This window comes from Poecile atricapillus, chromosome 1, assembly GCF_030490865.1.
Source record: "Poecile atricapillus isolate bPoeAtr1 chromosome 1, bPoeAtr1.hap1, whole genome shotgun sequence".
In the NCBI taxonomy this organism is placed as follows: Eukaryota; Metazoa; Chordata; class Aves; order Passeriformes; family Paridae; genus Poecile; species Poecile atricapillus.
Window position 1 is genome coordinate 49,180,036 of NC_081249.1, and position 21,039 is coordinate 49,201,074.

Genomic DNA, 21,039 nt, shown 5'->3' on the forward strand with positions numbered 1-21,039 from the left:
GGGGCGAGCACTGGATCACAGGTGCTGTTTCCAAGAAACTTAATGGTAGGAATTTGGATTACAAAAATTTGAGCAGTAATTTATTTACTATAGCTTGCAATAAGTGAATAATTAAGTTTTGTGAATCTCAACAACTGTAAAGAGTTTGGACACACAGAGGGCTGAAAAATGAGTTGTACTGGAGTATATCACATTTGCAAAGGACACAGGATGACAGGATTTGCAGCCCATGGGAAACGTCACACATCACTTTGTCTTCTCTGCCTGGCAAAATCCCAAGCACATCATTCCCAGCACCTGCCGGCCCCAGGACACATTAGGCCAGCCTCACATGTGGTTTTCAAATCACAGAACATATCTGGCTGTACTGGTGATGAAGATCCAGCTCCATTGCTGAGAATATTCAGGGTGCCCAGCTGGCCAAGAAGGTCAGTGTTATCCTGGCCTGTATCAGGAATAGCGTGGCCAGCAGGGCCAGGGCAGGGATTGTCCCCCTGTACTCGGCACTGCTGGGGCCACACCTCAAGTGCCAGCTGTGTCCAGCTGTGGGCCCCTCACGGCAAGAGAGATACTGAGGGGCTGGAGAGGTTCCATAGAAGGGCAATGGAAATGGGGGAGTGCTTGGAACACAAGTCCTGTGAGGAGCAGCCGAGGGAATTGGAGGTGTTTAGCCTGAAGAAAAGGGAGGGTCGGGGTAAGCTTGTCACTTTCTACATCTCCTGAAAGGAGGGTGTAGCCAGGTCGAGATCGGCATCTTCTCCCAGGTAACTAGTGATAGGACAAAATGACATAGCCATAAACCGTGACAGGGAATGTAAAAGTTGGACATTCGGAGAAATTGCTTCACAGAAAGGGTGACTGAGCATTGGAATGGGCTGCCCATGGAGGTGGTGGAGTCACCATCCCTGGAGACATTTAAGGAGGGACTGGACATGGCACTGAGAGGCACTGAGCGCCATGGTCTAGTTGATATGGGGGTGTTCGATCACAGGTTGGACTCGATGATCTCGGAGGGCTTTTCCAACCTAACTGAGTCTGGGCTTAGCCCCGGTACGTCTCGAGACTTCACGGCCCCCCTCCTGCCCGAGGCCGGAGGCGCCCAGCAGGGCCCGCGGCGCAGAGCGGGAGGAGGAGCGGGCACTCCTCGCTGCCAGGCGCGGCGGGGCGCGCTGAGGGGAGGGCGGAGCCGCCGCCTCCCCGCCCGCCGCCATTTTGGCTGGTCCGCGTCGCTTCCGCCGCTGGAAGTAAACAGAGAGCGAGGCCGGGAAGGAACGAAGCAGCGACGCGGGTGGGACGGGACGGACCGGACGGCCGGGAGAAGGAGGAGGTGGCGGCGCTGGGGTCGGCTTTGGCGGAGAGAGCTGATGTGGCCGGAGCGGAGGCGCCAGCGCGGCCCGAGCCCCGGTTAATGCGAAGCGCAGCAGGGAGCCGCCAGGTGATGGGGCGGGAAGGGGCGGGCGGCGCAGCGGGACCATCCGCAGGGTCCCAGGCCCCAGGAGCGGGCTCCGAGCAGCGGGCGCGGCGGAGCTCGGGGCCTGCCGGGCTGTCGGAGCCCCGAGCTGGGGCTGGGCTGGGCCGGAAGGAGCTGACCCTGAGGGGAACCTTCTCCGGGAGTAGCGAGCGATCCATAAATCCTAGTCCGTCATATTTGGGGGTCGCTGCCTCGCAGCCTTCCCGTGATAGCGGTAATAAATCGTGAAACCCTGGCTGTGTCAAGCGGAGCAGGTTGTTTGCGGCAGGGAGGGGTTGGGTTCGTGTCCGGGTCGCCCCCTCTTCCAGCCCGTTCTCCCCTTTAGCGCATTCCTGGTGTTCCTAGAACAGCCTTTGTGCGGGGTGAGGCACAGCGAGCTCGGCTGGGCAGGCTCTTGGGAAAGCGTTATCAGTCGGGTGCAAACAGCCCTGCACAGTTTGTTTTGTTTGGTTTTGGTTGTGGGGGTTTTTTTGGTTGCTTTTTTTTGTTGGTTTTTTTTTTTTTGTTGGTTTTTTTTTTTGTTTTTTTTTGTAACTGCCGTTGTGTTCCGGCTGCACCTTAGTCGGCAATAAAAACAATGTTAAGCACGTGCTTTGCTCCTCCTCCTGCTCGGTGACTGAACTACGTGATTAGGGTTGGACAGGACTATTGCAAACAAGATAGCGTGGGTTGCGCCCAGGTGCGGAGTTCAGAAACAAGCCCTTATAATAGGTGGAGAAATTTACTTGGAAAACCTTAAGGAGTCAGGCACCCGGCTTTCACCCATCTCTCTGCCCCGGTAGAGTTTGGTATTTTTGTTGGTTTGGTTTTTGGGTCTTTTTTTTACCCTTTTGCCATGATCTTAGCTTCTAAAGCAAAGTTGGTTATAGCAGCAGCTTGAAAAGCAGTGATACTTGTGTGTTTGGAGTGTGTCAGAGGGAGTTAAAAGCCGGATTGATGGTTCCTGTGTGGCTAAAAAGTGATAAGCAATCATCTCTTGAAAAATAGGTTTTACTCATACAGTAATTTGCTAGCATGGGATATTGCATCCCTGTCTTCCTTGTTGAAAAGTTTGCCTTGGATTTCAAATGGTCAGACCTGGATACGCAAAGCAAAGTGAACTGAACTTCTAATTGCATTTGCCTGTTCTTATGTTAAATATCCAGAAAGGCTTACTCTCTTAAGTGGCCTTTTTAAAATAAATATATTTTCAGATAGCTCTCTAAACTTCTGCAGGCAAATATGCATTCTTTAAATTTTGTATTTGTTTTATTGTTGGCATGTGAAGAGGTTTAAAGCAGTTACCTTTAAAAAATATTCTGATACTTAAAGAGTTGAAATGAGACACCAAAACTTAGATGAACAAATTGTTTAAAAATTAGATGACAAAACAGTCACACAGTTCTTAAAATAATATTTTTTAGTCTTGAGCTTAGGCACTTTTTTCCTGTTTGGAAAAAGTTTGCCAAGGAAATATTTTTGAAAGGTTATACTTAATCTCTTTTTAATTACAAGATGTCAGTAACAAAAAAAGTTGTCTGGAAAGATGTGGTTTTTCCCCATCCCTTGCTTTAAGTCATGGCATTTAGAACATGTAACTTCTTATTTTCTTGGAAGAAGAAATCATCATCAGTATACCTCTAGTGATGGCTGTGTTGTCTCTTTTTCTTTAAGTTGGCTGTTAATAAAAATGTGGGACAGTATCCCACAGCTTCCATAAGTGGCTTTTGGTCTGTAACCAGTGTATATTAACTACTTAGAGCTCATTCCAGTTAGCTCAGAGGTGCACACTGAGAGCTGTTGATGACTTGACTCCTATCAGCACATCCCAGAGGCCTTTTTTCCAGAATAAAAATGAATACAGTTTTGTCAGCAGCAGCTCTCTCCTGGCCTTCTCTGAAAGGAAGACAAAAAAGAGGGAAAAAAATCCCAAAACCCTACCTTAATGCAGTGACAAAAGTAGCCTACTTAATAGGAACATTTATGCAGGTTTACTACCTTGTTGGGAAAAGATGAGACAGGATCTCTGTAAAGCAAGACTTGGAGAGCCAGTCTAACAGTATCTTGTGTAGCTTTTTAGAGATGGCATTGGAAAGACTTGGACATCACACAGGCAAGCCTGAATTTGGCATGTTGTTAGCTTGCCTGTGGTGAATGCTTGTTGTAACCTAGTTGTTTGAAATATCTCCTTAGGCTAAAGCTTAAACTAATGTTGCATTTCAGACTACCTTATTATAAATATTGTTCTTGTATTGCTGAGTTATTATCTCTAACAGAAACACGACAGGCTTGCAGTGGATTTGCCAGTTAATTCTTGATTAATTTTAAGTTGAATTCCTTTTTCACGGTTGCAAAATCCAATTCCTTTATATTTTTGTTAGTTGCAGATGGTTGTGAGTCACTGTTCAGTTTTCTTGCTTTTCTTCTCTGGTGAGGTGGCTCAGCAACAGAACTCTGGCAGAAGGCTTGTTCCAGCACAGGAATTGTGTTCTGCATAGTCCCATAGACGGGAACTGAATCATGGAAAACAGTTCTCAGGAAGCAAGTAGAGATTTTTGCCCAGTACTGTTTTCATCCTCTGCTTGCCTCCAAGTGTGCTGGGATTAAAAACAGGAGTTGAAAAAAGTCAAGACAAATTTTCTTCATCAGTCTTTCGTGACCGTATGTTCAGGTTTGTCTGCATCATCTTATGAGTGGCTTTAGATCTTAAGCGATAGCTTGCTTCTGTCATGTGAGTAGCTAGGATTAAAGCCTTTTAAAGATAGGTAGGGAGGTGCTGGCTTTGAGAAAATAATCTGTGATGCATTGGATTATGAACAGTATAAATTTTAGCTGGCATTTTGTTTCAAGAAGTCTTTCCAAACTTAGTTGCAGTACATAGCAGAGAAACTTAACTTTTCAGATCCCAGAAGGACTGGGTGGGCATATGATAATCCTAGACGTGTAATTGTGCTTGAATGTTAAACCAGGATGAGATTGCTGTGTATGAAGCCCTTGTTTATCTTCTAGAAATCAGGGAGGCTGGAGGTGCTTTATGTGTCAGGCTCACTCCGCCCCCGGATTCTCTCACCTCTTTAGAGACTGGAATTGGGTACATTGTGTTTAATTGTGAGGTAGCAGACATGCTACCTTTAGGACATGATGTGCATCATACCGGGGCTTTTAAAAATAAATGATCATATGCCAAGTTCGGTTGTAAGATGGCATGTACAAAAGAACATGTTTGGATTAAAACCCAGTGAGCTGTTGATTTATTTCAGATATATGTAGTGATAAGGGTTTTTTTCTCTCTTATAATGTAATATAAGGTAGAAGTTGTTTAAATGATGTTATGGAAAAAGCATGTGCTACAACGTTTTTCCTGAGACTTGCTGAATTTAATACAATTTTGAAGAATTTTTTCTGGCCCTTCTCTAAATTTTTTTTGCGGCTTGAAACTTCCAGACTTAGTGGAAATCTTCTGTAAGAAGATTCCTATCTACTAGTTAGCTATAAAAATGAAAGCATACCAATCTATTTAACGAAATATATTTTCAAGGATACTGACTTAAAACAGATGCCTATTAAAGTAATGTGTTTAAAATAAATTAATTAAAAAAGAAAATACTCTTCCTTAGTGAGAAAAAAAATATTTGGTCTGATACAACAGCTGCAATATGCAATGCCTGCAAACATGCATACAGTAATTATTTACTTCCTTGCCTGATTTTTATCTCCACAGTTTCAAGTGTTGTTCCTAACTGGGAGGCAGCAATATTTATGTCAGTGTTCAAAAAATTGTTTAGAAGATTATTCTTAACATTAGTAGAACAGTAGAGTAATAATCAACAACACAGTGAAGCAAATTAGGTTCAAAGTGTTCTCAAACACACAAATGAAACACTGAAAGGAAAGTGACTGTTATAAATGGGTTGGCACAGTTAATGATTGAAGAAGTAGTATTAAAGATATCAGTTTAGATGATAATGTTATTTCTGGACTGCCGCTCCAATTTGTTACTTGGGTCTTTTTACCTTTAATATATGGCAGGATAAAAAATCCTGCCAAGGTGTTGTTGCTTAAAATACCCGTTTCACCTGCATGGTTTTATATTAATATTTTTCTTAGCTCTTTTACATTTACAAGATAAATAGATTTTAATTTTTTTATTTCTTCTGTAGAATGAAACGAGGAAGGAAAACTAATGAGGCCAACAGCAGTTCGTCTGAAGACACAACTGAGAAGGAATCCAAGAGACACAAGGTTGTAGAGAAGAAAACCACAGTTGTGCAGAGTCCTGACTGGGCAAATCTGCTCCAAGACATTATCCTGCAGGTATTCCAGTACTTGCCGCTTCTGGATCGTGCTCATGCATCCCAGGTCTGCAGGAGCTGGAACCAAGTGTTTCATATGCCTGATCTCTGGAGGTGCTTTGAGTTTGAACTGAACCAACCAGCCACATCGAACCTGAGAACTACACACCCCGAACTAATCAAGCAAATAATAAAGAGGCATTCCAATCACCTGCAGTATGTTAGCTTCAAGGTAGTGTATTTTATAGGCTTTTCAAAAGTAACTTTTATCCTAAAAGGAATGGGGCAGCTGTCAGTGTGGAAAGTGGACTTGTTTTCAGGCTTAATATACAGAAGAAATGGGTTCTCTAAGTGGACCATGTAGACATGGTGATTACCTCCTTATTAATTTGTTTTGGTATATTTTTGGGACCAAAACATGGAATAACAGTACTGAACATACCTATTCATTGTCTTATTTCTGTTAGATAGGATTTTTTTTTTGGTTGGTGGTATGCTTTTTTGGGTTTTTTTGTTTGTTTTTGTGGATCCTTTGTTGTTTTTGGGGGAGGGGGGTTGGTGGGTTCTTTGGTTGGTTTTTGTTTTTTAAGTTTTTTCTGTAGCTGTTCGGCTGCTTAAAATTCTACTTAATGAAGTGGACAGAAATAGTTCTGATATGACTGCATATGTGGGTTACTGCCTCAGAATTAAGTTCAGTCAGGATACATAAGTTGGGTATTTCCCCATTTCACATCCTGTGGGTACTTGGCTCTAATATCCATGGTTTGAAAACATCTAATGCACAGAGAGTGACTTCAGTACTACTAGTCATCAACTAGCAGTTTTCATATTAAATTGTATGGGATTGTCTGTACTCAGCACAGCTGCATTTCAGGGGACTGAAAAAGTACGTGGGATTTGCATAGGATGGTGCGTGTACTGATTGTGCCTGGCTGAGAAACACCATTTGATGAGAATTGGTTCTGTTCACACTGTGGAATTATTTGCAGCAGGTGAAAGCCTTTAATGTGGGCTTACATACCAGTGTGTTTTGGAAGGGTGCTGTGACTCTCATGGCTGTGTATGCATCAGTTATGTGAGAAATTTGGAAAGGAAATATGTTCTGCAGCAAGTTCAGTATACTTGTTTCTGAGATCAGGCAGTTCTAATGCTGGAATCATCAGCATGTGAATTACTGAGTCACCTCTGCCTGATCACATGTATTGCTACTGCTTGCTTGCAGTAACAGATACAAACTGTTACCATAAGGCTTGCAGGGCTTTTATCAGCATCCAAATAAAGAAAACCTAGGGCTGTAGTGCATTGACCTCTCAGTGTCTCATCTCCTGTCTATGTTGCTTTACACCCAAAGAATTTTGGATGCCCTTTGCTTGTAAGGTAATCCATTATTTCTTTCATGTGTCACATCAGTTGTCCTCAGCGGTGCAGAATGCACAAGGAAGTGGGTGTAACACTCACTGTTCCTCTGTAAAGGCTGAAAACAAGAGGGGTGTTTTCTGTATGCAAAGGAAGATGAGATTGTTGAAAATCAAGGTTTTTCAGCTTGCGTTTGAGCAGAAATTGAGCATTCATTGGATTTAAGCTACTGCTGCCAAGGTAGCATGGCTTATGGTGGACTTAAATTTGATCCTGTGATCAAGCTTTATACTGTTCTGTAGGTTTGCAAAGCTGTCATGGCTGCTGTACACAAGGGGTTATTCAGAAAGCACACCTGAGTGTCAGGGGAAGTCCACTGGAGACACACTAAGTGATTTGGTTGGGTAGCAAGTGACTGACTAATGGAGGCTATGGGGTTTGTGTTGGTTGGTTTGGTTTGGTTTTTTTAGATTATCCATTGCATCTGTTGTGGTTTCTGTGGTGAAGGGCCAGTCATACAGGTTCATATGCTAATGCACTTAAGTCTCCAGCAGCTTAATTTTATGAGCTGAGCCACTGTAAAAAGAAGTGTCTTTTGCACCCAGTAAAGGATTTACAGAATTCTTGTATTTTTGTAAGGAGGAATGTAAAGAGGAATTGCAGTAAGCTCTGGACCCTCCACTTGCTTGTTACTTGATGTGGAATGAGTATCTTGGAACAAACTGTTTAGCTGACCCCTCACCATGCTGTATTTTACCAACATGTTTAGAAGAGTAGTAAATTTATAGCAAATAGTCTTGGATTTTTCATTCATACTTTTTGGGGGAATAAAGAATAACATTGATGGATTCATAATGAGGAGTTTTTTTGACATCACATTTCAGAAGGTAAAGTGAAAAAAAAGTTGAGTGTATTTGCAGTGCTTTCTGAACACAAAATTCATTTTGTTTTAAGGTGGACAGTAGCAAGGAATCTGCAGAAGCAGCTTGTGATATTTTATCACAGCTTGTGAATTGCTCTCTGAAAACACTTGGGCTAATTTCAACTGCCCGGCCAAGCTTCATGGATTTACCAAAGGTATTTTATTATGTATATTTTCTATTGAAAAGTATTGCAGTGTTTCATACTGTACTTCTGTAACTTTATAAAAAGTTTATCATAGGAATATGAACCTTTGATAAAGAAAAGTTTATTAGTGGTCTGATCTCTAATAAAGGGAGGAGCTTATATGTAGAGTGATGGATATATAAAGTTCCATTCAGTCTCTGAATCATGGGAGAACGTAGGCCTGACCTTGTTCTTCCAAGTCCTCCTGTCTGTTGACCTCAATGCAGTGCTGAGCAGCATGGTGCAAGTTAAGAGGCTAGACAGTTCAGGTCTGTGTAATTGTGTTGTGGGGTTTGTTTAGGAGACAGTTACAATCAAATAAGTGCTAGAGTTTTATCCATGTGGACTTGCTATAGGACTTACACGATCTCTTCGGAAAGAAATTTGATTGTGATTTGCAGGGCTTCATGTCATGCAGTCAAGCCTCAGCATCCTTAGTGAAGTGCACTGTATTTCTGAAATTTTCAGTCAAGATTTTTAACTTGCATATTTACTAAAAATCAAATCTTGTTAGAAAGCATTTAATCTGGAAGATAACAAATCTCTTACATGTGCTTCTAGAGAAGCATTCTTGCTAGTGGGATGGAAGTGTCCTATTGCTGAGGAGCAGGGGAGTGGTTGTGAAGGGCCAGGTACAAATACACTATTAGCTAGATCTCAGTGATGTCATGGCTGGTGATGGCAGTAAGGACAGGGAAGAACTAGAGACAGCCTTGGGAAAGGAAGTAGGCTGCAGATAAGGTTAGCTAACAGGTTATCAGTTATTATCCTTGCAGTGGTCACTGCCACATCATGTAGCTGTCTTAAATATGTATTTTTAATCCATAGTTTTCAAAAAGGCTTTTCAGATGTTTATCTAGTTTTGCTCTTATTTTTTTCCTTTTTAACGTTCTTCGAGGTATGATAAGAAAACCTGAATGTACTGAAAACAATCCACAGTGTGTTAAAAATACTTTGTCCTTTCAGCTCTTTCTTATTATTTTCTTTATTAATCTGGATGCTGCCTTAACTCTCTTAGTTTTTGCTAGAGGTCATGTTAGGGTCATGTCCAGCTTGCTGAGTAATTACTTGTAATTGTTCATGCTATGTTCTTATTCATCTTCAAGGCTTATAAAGCACAGGCATCCTTTTCTTTTTCTAAATAAGTTCACATCTGGCCTTTAGAAAAATAGATTCAAAATAAGCCAAAATTAGCTCTAAGGATAATTTGCCTTTTGATGTTTACAACTTCAATAGTTTTGTCACTGGCATAAGGGAAAACTAGTGAAACTAAAGAATTGAATTTGATCATGACTGAATTATGGTAGGTTTTTTATTTTTATCAGACTGTATAGGAAGTCTGAACCTACTTGGCATTATCTTCATCGGTGCTGTTTTGTTGTCAAGTGACCTGACATGTGGCAAACATCTGTAACTCATATTTGGAGTTCTGTTGCCTGTCTTTTCACTAAGTACATTCTAGGTGAGTAGAATCTTTTAAAGACTCATACTACAGATGTGGCAATACTGAAAAGACCAACTTTTACATGTTGGGATATTGCCTGTTTCCCATTAGCTCTTCAAACTAGAAGGTTCAAGTTACATTTTTTTTTTTAAAGTGTGGTTAACTTTCTTAGCCTTTCTGTTTAACAGCCTTCTTTTTCTAAATACATACAGAATAAAAATACAATACAGAATAAAAACACAGTACCTACACTCTGATAATACAGTGCTGAAATAATATTAAAGCATCTTTTCTTCTGTACATAACATACATAAGCAGCATACTGTCAGGATAGTTGGAGTCATCCCTAAAGCCAAAGTGCATAAAGATTCTGAGTTGAATTTCCTCTTTCCATTTGCATGAACTGACTTTGAAAGTACATGTAAATGTAAAAGCAGTAAATCCTATTCTAAATCTAATTGTGTGGCAGTTTTATCAAAAATCACAAATATATGACCTAAGAATGTATAAATATTGTTGCCAGGCTTTCTCTCATATAACTGTATTCAGGATATGTGCCTGTGGCTCAGAGTGAAACAGGCTTGAAATCCAAGTAGCAGGTCAGTTTTTTTAAATACTCAATGTAGCGCAGGGAGAAAACACTTCTTTGAAGTCTTCTATTTGGTCAGTCTTCTAAGAAATCAGGAAGATGAACTAACTGTTCACTTCATACCACCAGTGGTTTCTACAGTCACTGCTGTATCTGCTCCTTAGTCTGTGTTTCTCAAGTTCAGGCTCCCAAGGCTCTGTCTTAATAATGAGTTTCAGTGGTTAGGCAAAAATGCTGAGCACTTGTCCTACCTTATTTGTGCTGCTTATTCAGTAATTAATTTATTTCCTGCTTCTTGGCTCTGTTTGGACCACTCCAGTTTCCAAGAAATCCATCCAAATCCTAAATACTCTTGTGTGGGTGGTGGGCGAAGCACTACAGTCATTTGGCTTTGGATACAAACATTCCTGACTGTGTTTGCATCTTACCAGTGCAGCACAACTTGCCATGCGGGAATTTCTCTTCTAGAAGATGCTTCTTTTAGAGTGTGACTTGCCTCATCTGTTCAAAGGACGACAAAAAAAAAAAAAAAAGAAGCTCAGAATTAGGGCTTCTAGGCTTCCCCTTGGCTTGTGGTCTTTCTGTAGATTTAAATTTACACAGTGGATTGCCCAGGGTCATGGTCTTGATTAACATCTGATGTTACACATTCTGATTTGCCCTACTCATAAACAAATAGCAAAAAGTTATTACACCTCCTCTACTAAAAAATGTCAGTTTTAGTACTACTTTTTAATTATGCAATATCAAAATATGCTTTTTCAACAAATGCTGTCAAGAACTAAAAGTTAGGACTGCTGTGTACAATGTAAATCCCTTGAGATTTTTACTTCAGATATTATTCTTTCATTTTAACTTTCTTTTTTTTTCAGTCTCATTTTATTTCTGCACTGACAGTGGTGTTTGTGAACTCCAAATCCCTCTCTTCACTTAAGATTGATGACACACCAGTAGATGATCCATCTCTCAAGGTTCTGGTGGCTAACAACAGCGACACGCTCAAACTGTTGAAAATGAGCAGTTGTCCTCATGTTTCTCCAGCTGGTAAGCTACTGTGGTTTTGGGGTTAGCCTCTTTGGGATTTGTTGGTTGGTTGGGATTTTCTAATACATGCATTAAATTTTGTCTGAAGCCAGTACACCTCTGAAAAAATAGGGGTGGGGTAAGAGGGAAGATGTGTATGGTATTACCAGCAGCTGTCCCTGAATAAAATACTTTCAGCTGGTGGTCAATCCATCTATCCTACCACTTCACAGTGACTACTGGGCTAATAATAAAATAGTGCATCTCTGTTGTGGGAAAATAGTTCACCTCACGTGGAACTTAATGAGAATATATCAAATTGATTGTACACTATTTGTGCAATGACCAAGTATTCGAATAGAATTAAGATTTTTTGGAATACAAGTTTCTTTTCCATATTTCATTATGTGTGGATTTTGACTGTTGCCATGCCATGGATTAGGAAGATGCTGGTTTTCTTTCTGAAGGAAAGTCATTGCTGGAGAATAACTGCAGACAGCATAAAAAAGGGGAGATGAGACTGTGTAAAACTTCTACTGTCACCAAATGTACTTCTCTAACACTCTTAAGTGTGTCTGTAGCAAAAGTGAAGCCAGCTCATACCAGAATGAAATCACTCAAGATTGTTGAAGTTCACAGAATTAACATTTGTGGTAGACTTACGCAACACACAGCAAGTTTAAGATTTATTCACAGCCCATCAGCTTGACACTTACAGGTTTTCATTGAGAAAGGGAAGAAAAATTGTAAATTAAATGCTTGCAACTTAGTATGATTCCTCTTCTGAGAAGGAGTACAAACTATAGAATAGTTTATATATATATATAATATAGAAATAGAAACCATAACACCGAAACTTTCTTCATGCAAATACATTGCAGCTGTAAATGCCAGATTTATTATCTGTCAAATTCACCAGCAGGATTCGTCAAAGAGGAAAGGGGAAAGCAGTACTGTTGCAGAGGGCATGTTACTGCAGTGATAACAAACAAAACAAAGTTAATACCTTTTGCAAGAGTAGCTCTCAGACAAAACCTTGTGTTTGGTTTTGTATAAAGAAGTCCTGAAAATGAAGGACTGATTTTTTTGCAGCAACCTGGTCCAGCAAAGTGTTAAGGAATTAACTTCAATATTGCCTCCTCCAAAGTAAGGAGGAGTCCTTAGTCCTAATCTTAGATGGGTATTGTTTGAATTGGCTTGAGGGACTGGCTTTTCCAGCTTAAAATTGTTTTTTGAGAATCCTTGTGTCTGAGAAGTGCAAGAGCTGTAATCTGTCAAGAGGAAAAGGCTTCAGCAGTAATTCATCGCTAGGCAGAGAGAGTAATTTCCTTGGAACTGTCAGCTCTAGCAGGCTTTGCTGGTTTGTGGATAATCCTTGCTAGAAGGCTTCGTTGGAACATCATACACTTGATAATTTGGGAGGAGACATGGATGTGTCCTGGTTGATGTATCTTGCATGTTTTAAATTGAAGGAACAATAGATAAGAAATGGTTGTACCTGTTTAAGAAGCACAACTGCTATTGTCTTTCATGGAGTGGAGATGAATAGATTGGGGTAAAATGCATTAGTAAGAAAACCAGGGAGTGCTAAGCAAACAGTAGAAGAGTTTAATTGCTTAATTCAGGTATGGGTGTGCCTTGAGATGAAGAAAAAAGTGGATGTACTGGGTTTGCATGCCACTGTTTTGTGGGGCAGTGAGGGGGCTACAGGAGTGGCTTCTGTGAAAACTGCCAGAAGCTTCCCCATGTCCAACAGAGCCAAAGCCCATCAGTAACAATGGTAGTGCCTCTGGATAACCTGTTTAAGAAGGGTGGAAAGGTACTGCAAGAGAGCAATTGCAGCTGGAGATGAGTGAGAATACGTGAGAGAAACCACTCTGCAGACACCAAAGTCAGTGAAGGAGGGGCAGGAGCTGATCCAGGTGCTGGAGCTGAGATTCCCCTGCAGCCTGTGGTGCAGACCATGGTGAGGCAGCTGTGCCCCTGCAGGCCATGGAGATCCAGGGTGGAGCAGATCCATCTGCAGCCTTTGCAGGACCTCATGTTGGAACAGGTGGATGCCTGAAGGAGGCTGTGACCCTGTGGGAAGCCCATGCTGGAAGAGTCTCTTAGAAGCCCTTGTTGAGAGAGAAGTCCATGCTGGAGCAGGTTTGATGGCAGGAATTGACCATGTGGGGAACACTGGAATATGTTCCTGAAGAACTGCACACCATGGAAGAGAGCCACGCTGGAGCAGTTTGTGAAGAACTGCAGTCTGAGGAGGACTCCTGCTGGAGAAGTTCATGGGGGACTGCTCCCATGTGAGGGACTCCATGCTAGAGCCAGGAAAGAGCGTGAGGGGTCTCCCCTTGAGGAGGAAGGAGTGGCAGAGACAGCGTCTGAAGAACTGACTACAGCCTCCATTCCCTGTCCCCCTGTACTGCTGGGAGGGAAGGAGGTAGAGAAAATAATGAGGAAGTTGAGCCTGGGAAGAGCAAATGAGTGAGAGGAAGGTGTGTTAAGATTCAGTTTCATTTCTGTCCTACTGATAATGACATTCAGTTGATAATAAATTGATTTCCCCAAGTTGAGTCTGTTTTACCTATGATGGTAATTGGTGAGTGATTTCTCCCCGTCACCCTTGTCTTCACTCATGAGTTTTTAATTGTATTCTCTCTCCCCTGCCCAGCTGGGGAAAGGAGTGATTGCACAGCTTTGGTGGGCACCTGGTGTCCAGGGAGGGACCAGCCACCAAATGGGGATCAAAAGAAAGAAGCTGGTGTGTGGATAGTTGGCTTCAAGAGCAGGCAGGCTGCAAAAATGAGACTTTTGAAGGGAAATGTGACCTGGATTTTTTTTTTTTTTTGTAATGGGAATATTATAATTAGCAGGCAGCAATAAATGTGGAAAAACTTTATTGAACCAAAAAGGCTGTGAGTTGCAAAACTAATTACTTATAGATGGAGTTAAAATGTCTTCAGATTAGAGCAGGGGAGAATGTTCATTACTAGGTCAGTTCTCAAGAAGTTTTTTAGTGAAGGACAGAAAAGAGTAATGAAAGTAGAGCAAGAGAGACTCCACTACTGCAGGGATAAAGGAAGAAGATTGGTATCAAACAGTGAATTGCTCTAAGTTACTTTACAAAGATAAAGAGGCATGTTTGAGTTTGGGCTGCAGAAACAAAGGCAGTGATGTATTTCTAATCTTTGTGAGCTTACATGAAGTTTCTTTGGTTTGTTGTTTCCACTCTGAAATACTAACTGCTGGAACAGAGGGAATGGGAAGTGTTCCTGTAAAGGTGGTGTTTCTGCTGTGGCATGGGGGTGAGAAGGCTGCTTCTCTTGGAGTGGGAGTTGAGAAGCAGAGCAGTGTCAGGTGTGCCTGCATCGGGGACATCATGGGTCAGGGATTTTTTTGATGCAACTCTGTGTAGCAAGACCAGAGAGCAGAGCACAACGGTGTAGGCAGTGCCTGGGGATGTTCTGTGCAGTACGTGGGCTCCAGGCAGGCCCTCTAGTAGCTGTCTACACTGTATTCATTGTCAGCTCTGTATGTAGGATGCATACTTGCATTGACAGACCGTGCATATCCAGTTCTAGACCCATAAAAATCACAGTAAGTTGAACCCCAGCTCTTCCCTTTTTGCTTTGCACTGGTCCATAATGTGCCCCTGAAGTTAAAGATTATTTGTGGAAGGATGGCAGCCAGGACAACAAGCTTTGTCATGCTGAGAAAATGTATATGGATCTTGAAACTACCTAAAATACTTTATATCTCAACAGACCTAGGTATTCTGAAGCAGCATGTCTGAGTTTCCTTAGAGAGTGATCATAGTAACCCTTCTGATTCATGCAATGTTTTTGCAGTGATTTTTTTTAAAGAAAGTGTTTCTACGCTTAGTATAGCCTTAAGTTTAATAGCTGCACCTTAAAGTAACTGCTGTTCTCTGAATGTCTTCCTGTTGCTTCAGAACTATAGTGTATTGAGCTCAGGTTTTTCAGTTCCATGTGAAATGCTATGTTCTCATCCCCTCTATTAATGGAAAGGCCGTATCCCACATTTCATGCAGTTTTCTGGGTCACATGAAATGCAGAGGACTGTATGCTGTTCTTAGTGCTTTTTATTTTTTTCAGTACTGTTACCAGTATAATACCATCACTTGTATCTACAAATAGTATGAGTGGAAACCTTAGACTGACCCAGATTCTCTTTTTAATGTTTTTGTCTTCTGTGAGCAGCAGATTATATTGAATCATTAAAGAGAGTCTGAAAATTGCTGTTCTAGAAATTACTGCTCCAAATTTGTAGTGTTTTGTCATTTTTGTTGTAGCTTTTCCAGATTTAAGCATTTATACTTTCCTAGAAAAAACAAGTACGTCCAGCAGCAGCCTCTCTATTCAATTAAAATCTATCACACATTTTACTTTTGCTTTACGTTTGCTTTCTTCAGATGACAAATTTCATTCACAGTTGCTTTGTCAGCCATAGAGCAGTTCTTCCAGAGCTGGCTAAGGAAATACTTTTATCATGAGTAAAGACCTTTTACAAAAATGAGGTTGAGTATAAGTGGTCTTAGAACAGGGCAGAAGAGTTAGAATATGCTATTTATATATTTGTCACTTCTGTTTATGTATTTGTTCATTTCTTTATAAACAAGTAGTCACATTGTGTGTGTCTGTCTTACATGTAGGTATAAAGAAGTCAAAAGATCCTGCTTGTGAAAAAGATTAATGTTCAGGTTGCCCAGTTTGATTTGATTTTGATTCAAGGTCTTGGTTGCATGTTTGAAATAGGTGCCCACAGCACCCTCCTGACACACATACACAAATTCCCGTCTGTTTCTTGTTCAGTCATCAGTGCCTTTATCTGTGTAACCCCTTGCATAATGTTCTCTTTTCTCAGGTATCCTTTGTGTGGCTGACCAGTGCCACGGCTTGCGTGAGCTGGCGCTGAACTACCACCTGCTGAGTGATGAGCTGCTGCTTGCTTTGTCTTCTGAGAAACACGTCAGGTTAGAACACTTGCGCATTGATGTTGTCAGTGAGAATCCTGGACAGACTCAGTTCCACACGATTCAGAAGAGCAGCTGGGACGCTTTCATCAAGCATTCTCCTAAAGTAAACCTAGTCATGTACTTTTTCTTGTATGAGGAGGAGTTTGACCTGTTCTTTCGTTACGAGATACCTGTCACTCACCTTTACTTCGGAAGGTCGGTCAGCAAGGACGTGCTCGGCCGCGTTGGGATGACGTGCCCGCGGTTGGTTGAACTGGTGGTGTGTGCCAATGGATTACGGCCTCTGGACGAGGAGCTGATCTGCATCGCGGAGCGGTGCAAGTACCTGTCGGCCGTGGGCCTCGGAGAATGTGAAGTCTCTTGCAGTGCCTTCGTTGAGTTTGTGAAGATGTGTGGCGGTCGCCTCTCTCAGCTCTCTATTATGGAAGAAGTTCTGATTCCTGATCAGAAATACAGCTTAGAGCAGATTCATTGGGAAGTTTCAAAGCATCTTGGTAGAGTCTGGTTCCCAGACATGATGCCCACTTGGTAAAGTCCTTAAAAGACTCCAGGGCGAATGGAGTAGCACCTTAAATGCAAGCTTATCATATTGCAATTTCCTGTATAAGCTTATTTAATAATATAAATTTTACTGCAAGTCAATTAATGGTTTGATTAGAAAATTGGTTGTTCTTTCAAAAAATATTTTGGAACTTAGGAACCACCAATAGAGTTCCCAGTTCCAAAACCTGTTTTTATCCAAGCAAAATTCAGGTTTCTGTTTTAGATTTCTTCTTTGTCATTAAAAGTGACCTCAGACATTTTTGGAAATAAAAATTATTTAAAATATTGAAATGTGTTTGCAAAATACCAGTTTTAATATGCTCATTTTCCTTGAATTAGATTAGTAGTATTGGACACAATCATATTTGATCTTAAAAAGCCAAACAAAACCCCCCCAAAATTGCATGCTTTTGTTGCAGACTGTAGCATATCTAAATCCAGTCACCCCAATGACAATTATAAGAAGTGTTTAGTTGCCTGGGAAGTACAAACATTCTGTTAAGTCATAAAGGCAAGAGCAATACACAATAATAAGTTCAGACAACTAAAGCAGTAAGTTTTACCACCTTATTCAACAGATTATTAGATCCATCTAAAATGTATTTAGAGTGTTAATCAGTAGCATGAGCTACCAAAAGTGATGTGGGGTTTTTTCCTACCCTCTATGCATTTTAATGTAGTTTGCTTATGGGGTCTCTGATCTGCGTCTAAACCTGTTTTAAGGTATTTTATGTCTAGCTCAGGAAGCGAAAGCATTCTTGGGAGAAATGTAGATACATTGTATTTAAAACCACACTGGAGGTAATGAGCTTTTGTTGCACATTAACCGGTTTGGCAGCATAGGGTGAGGAATAATGTATGGTTTGTGAAATGAACCCAGCAATGTTATTCTGACGTGGGTGAGAGTAGTGTGAGGTGAGAAAGGTAAAATTTGAATCTTGACCAAGGACCTTTTCACAAAACCTTAGACTTTTTGGCTGCTTTCAGTTTTACAGAAATGACATTGGAACAGTTGCTTAAGCTGTATAAACTAACTGTATACTGTAAATCTGTTTCAGAAATGTTTATGTATAAAGTGAATGTTTGATAGATAATAATTTTTGTATACCTTTAATTCAGCTAGTTCTGTCATTTCATAATATTTAACAACCCAAAAGGAGTAGATTTGGTGAAGTAGAGCAATAGGCAAAAATTTGTTTTGAACATTTGATAAATCAGTTTTATTAAAGGAAGTTTTTAGTTCGTAAGTATTGTAGGCAAGACACTGCCTGTAATCTGGATGTGGCTTGTGACTTCATTTCTTACTGCCAACAGTTATTTTCTCCTTGAGGTTACGGTTGGTAACACTGAAGTGTTGCCCAGACAGCTGCATGTTTGAGAGATGTGGTCAGCCCTCAGCAAGGCAGAGCTGCCCCTGTGGGTTGAGCTTAGCTGGTGGCTGCTTCTCACTTGAGCTGTACAGCCCCTTCTGGTAGTAAGTAGATGTCCTTCATCTCTGATTTCAGTCATGTTTATCCAAGTGCATAATTTAGTGTAATACACTTATGAGTGTATTTAAGTTCACACTATATTTTGAGCAAACAATGCTCAGCGGACTGGACATCTTTATAGGGAAGTTGTATGTTTCTGTAGAGCTTTGATTTAAAAATTGCATTTTATGAAATATGCGGTTTTTGTATTAGAATTTGTTAAATTAATGTAATACTATAATTTGCTTTTATTTGTACAAAAGGTGTCAATATATTTAGTCCGTGAAAGTAAAAAAGCTCTGTGTCTTTTATAACCCGACTCTCAGAACTGCCTGTATGAGAAAGGTGGAGTGACACTTCTAGTCTGGGGAACAGGATTTAGTTTTCGCTAAATTAATGTGAAATACCATTAATAACGGAGCCAAAACCTCTTTGGACCTTGGCTGTAGGTGTCCCACTGCTGGCAAGATAAGTCACCAAAATGCTGGTAGTGGGAATAACAGAAAGGCAAGGCAGAACCTCAATTCCAGATCCCACTCCTGGAATTCACACCTTTGAGACCCAGTGTTCTGCTGCTCACAGAGAGGCCTCTGTCAGACCCCGGTGTGAGGAGCGTGTTAGGAACTGAAGGTGGCAGGGTTGGTTGCAGCAGAACTACCTTCCCAGCAGGATAACTGGCTGGCCCTGCAAAGGCTGTGTTATTGCACTGACTTGAAAAACTCCTTCTGAATGCAACACATTATACCGGTTATCAAGATGTTCAGCACAAGAAAGCTGCTTAAAAGCAGTTGTCTCTCTTTTCCAGTGGAGGTCAGCAGTTTTTATACATTGAATCAATTACTGCATCCTTTGTTCAGAGAATCCAGCTATAACATAAACTTGCCAGGCAAGCCTACAGTGCTTTTTTAGCAAATTCTGTATGTCTTATTTTGCCTTCTACACGTTGAAACAAATGAATAGTAAATACCTAAAAATCATGGCACAAGTAGTGAAGACTCACGAAGTTCACTAGAAACATGAACATGAGTGTTATAGATGTATCATTTTTCCCCTGAGTTCACCTTTATTTGTTATTTTCAGAATAACAAAACTCAGTGTTGGCTCAGTTGTCCAGTTTTGGGTAGGAGTTAATGTGTGCAGTGACAAATCTCACCTCTGAATCCAAGTGGTTACAAGTTAGGATATTGAAGGCAGCAGCTCTCCTAGTCCAGGACACCTGTGGGTGGGTTTATGAGGGGGAAGGCAGAGACCATTGGTATCAATGATTTTCATTGCACAGCCCTTTGGGAATCAGGAGCAGCACTCTCCATTTGACCTGGACAGATGATGAGCCAGGATCTGCTTTGCTGGAGAACCCTCCTGGAGTGAAGTGTGGCTTACAACCCTGAGCAGCCCATGGGTGTAGCAATGCAGCAGTTTTGCACAAGACCACTGTGCAGACTCAGAAATTCTAGTACAGAATTGACTGTGTATTTTTGCCCTCAAGTGCAATGTGCATAAGAGCAGAACCAATACTCTCTAAAGTGGTGAACAAGCCCTGTATTCAAAGTGTGAGTAAAGACTGAGTGACACTGACACAATGCCAGGCTTATCCTTGAGCAGTTTGGACAGACCCCTGGTTCCCACTGTTGGGCAAGTGCTAATTACCACCTGGCTGTGAGTGAAATGAAGTGAGATCCTACCTGTTTCTGCTCCCTGTGTGGCTTTCAGGAGGCCATCCTTAAGTGTTTGAGGTGAATAGGTGGTTTTCAGTCACAAACAGACCATCAGGTGCACAGAAGCTGTTTGTGACTGGTTTTTTTAAGTTATAAGCTGTTTATTTTAAGTTATAAAAGTGTCATTTTTATGGATCTATTCTAGGCTTGTCTAAGCTTTGCAGAATTAGCCTATTCATCACCTCTGGTTTTTTTGGATCTAACTGTAGGCCTAACTCAAGAATTGTGGATTCTGCCTACACGAGAGCACTGCACTCAACAACTTCAACTCATTCCAGTGCAGTGACTCCAGTTCAACTGCAACAACAGCACCTCTTTCAGGGCTGGAGTTTGTACTGGTGGAGTTTATTCCCACGCAGCTGTGCATTCAGTCTGAACAATTAATTAACACATAAACCCTCTCCAGTTGAGAAGCAAAGAAAAGTGAAAGCTCTCTCTCCAACCCCTGTGCCCAGAAGGAATGAACACTGGGCTCAGAAGGAGCTCATGTTTGTTACATAAAGGACAACTCCTACATTGACAATTGGTACCTTTAAACTGACGATAGTGTTCAAAGTGTGAAACACACATGTGGCTGCATGGAGGAATCCCCTCATCATTGACACTGTGATCTGTGGGCTTGGTTCTGTGATCTCATTTTCCCTTCAGAGCTTTGAAAGCTGGGTTGTGAGGTTGAGGCTTTTTCCTGGGAAGACAAATGTGGGTTTAACAACACTGAGAGTTTCAAAGTCATAAAAACACACATTAATGAGAATGTGACTTCTGTAGACAGGCTTGCTACCAGCCCCTTTGATTTCCCTAGAGCCTCCTGGATTACCTTCCTGGTGGTGCTGTGTGGTCCTTGGTTGCTGGCTGGGGTGGAACCATGACAGTATCTTAATCCAAATCTGAGCTCAGTCACAGAGGCCTGTGACTTTGGCTAAAAAGACTCAAGTCTTTGATGCAAAAGATTAAGTTTCACCTAACAGTGAAAGTAGCAGCTTGAAGAAAGGTGTGCTCATCCCCCTCATTCCTCTTCCATTACCTCTCCCATTCATCCCATTACATGATAATGCAAT

General features: G+C 41.3%; 1 protein-coding gene across 2 annotated transcripts; it reads left to right on the top strand.

The window, feature by feature from the left end:
- Positions 1 to 1,182: 1,182 nt before the first annotated feature.
- FBXL3 (F-box and leucine rich repeat protein 3) lies at positions 1,183 to 21,039 on the top strand. Of its 2 annotated transcripts, XM_058832357.1 has the most exons (5): positions 1,183 to 1,435; positions 5,611 to 5,974; positions 8,053 to 8,175; positions 11,111 to 11,282; positions 16,143 to 21,034. In XM_058832357.1, exons 2-5 carry the CDS (start codon positions 5,612 to 5,614, stop codon positions 16,784 to 16,786), a joined length of 1,302 nt encoding a protein of 433 aa, XP_058688340.1. In that variant the 5' UTR covers positions 1,183 to 1,435; position 5,611; the 3' UTR covers positions 16,787 to 21,034. The 2 variants fall into 2 exon arrangements, with proteins under 2 accessions (XP_058688340.1, XP_058688347.1); XM_058832364.1 differs by lacking the exon at positions 8,053 to 8,175 and having other exon boundaries at positions 16,143 to 21,039.

Excerpts from the sequence above, each read along its gene's own strand:
- FBXL3 (XM_058832357.1), top strand. The coding sequence starts at position 5,612 with ATGAAACGAGGAAGGAAAACTAATGAGGCCAACAGCAGTTCGTCTGAA. Across the intron at positions 5,975-8,052 it reads TGCAGTATGTTAGCTTCAAG|GTGGACAGTAGCAAGGAATC; the intron begins GTAGTGTATTTT and ends TTTTGTTTTAAG. Across the intron at positions 8,176-11,110 it reads GCTTCATGGATTTACCAAAG|TCTCATTTTATTTCTGCACT; the intron begins GTATTTTATTAT and ends TTTTTTTTTCAG.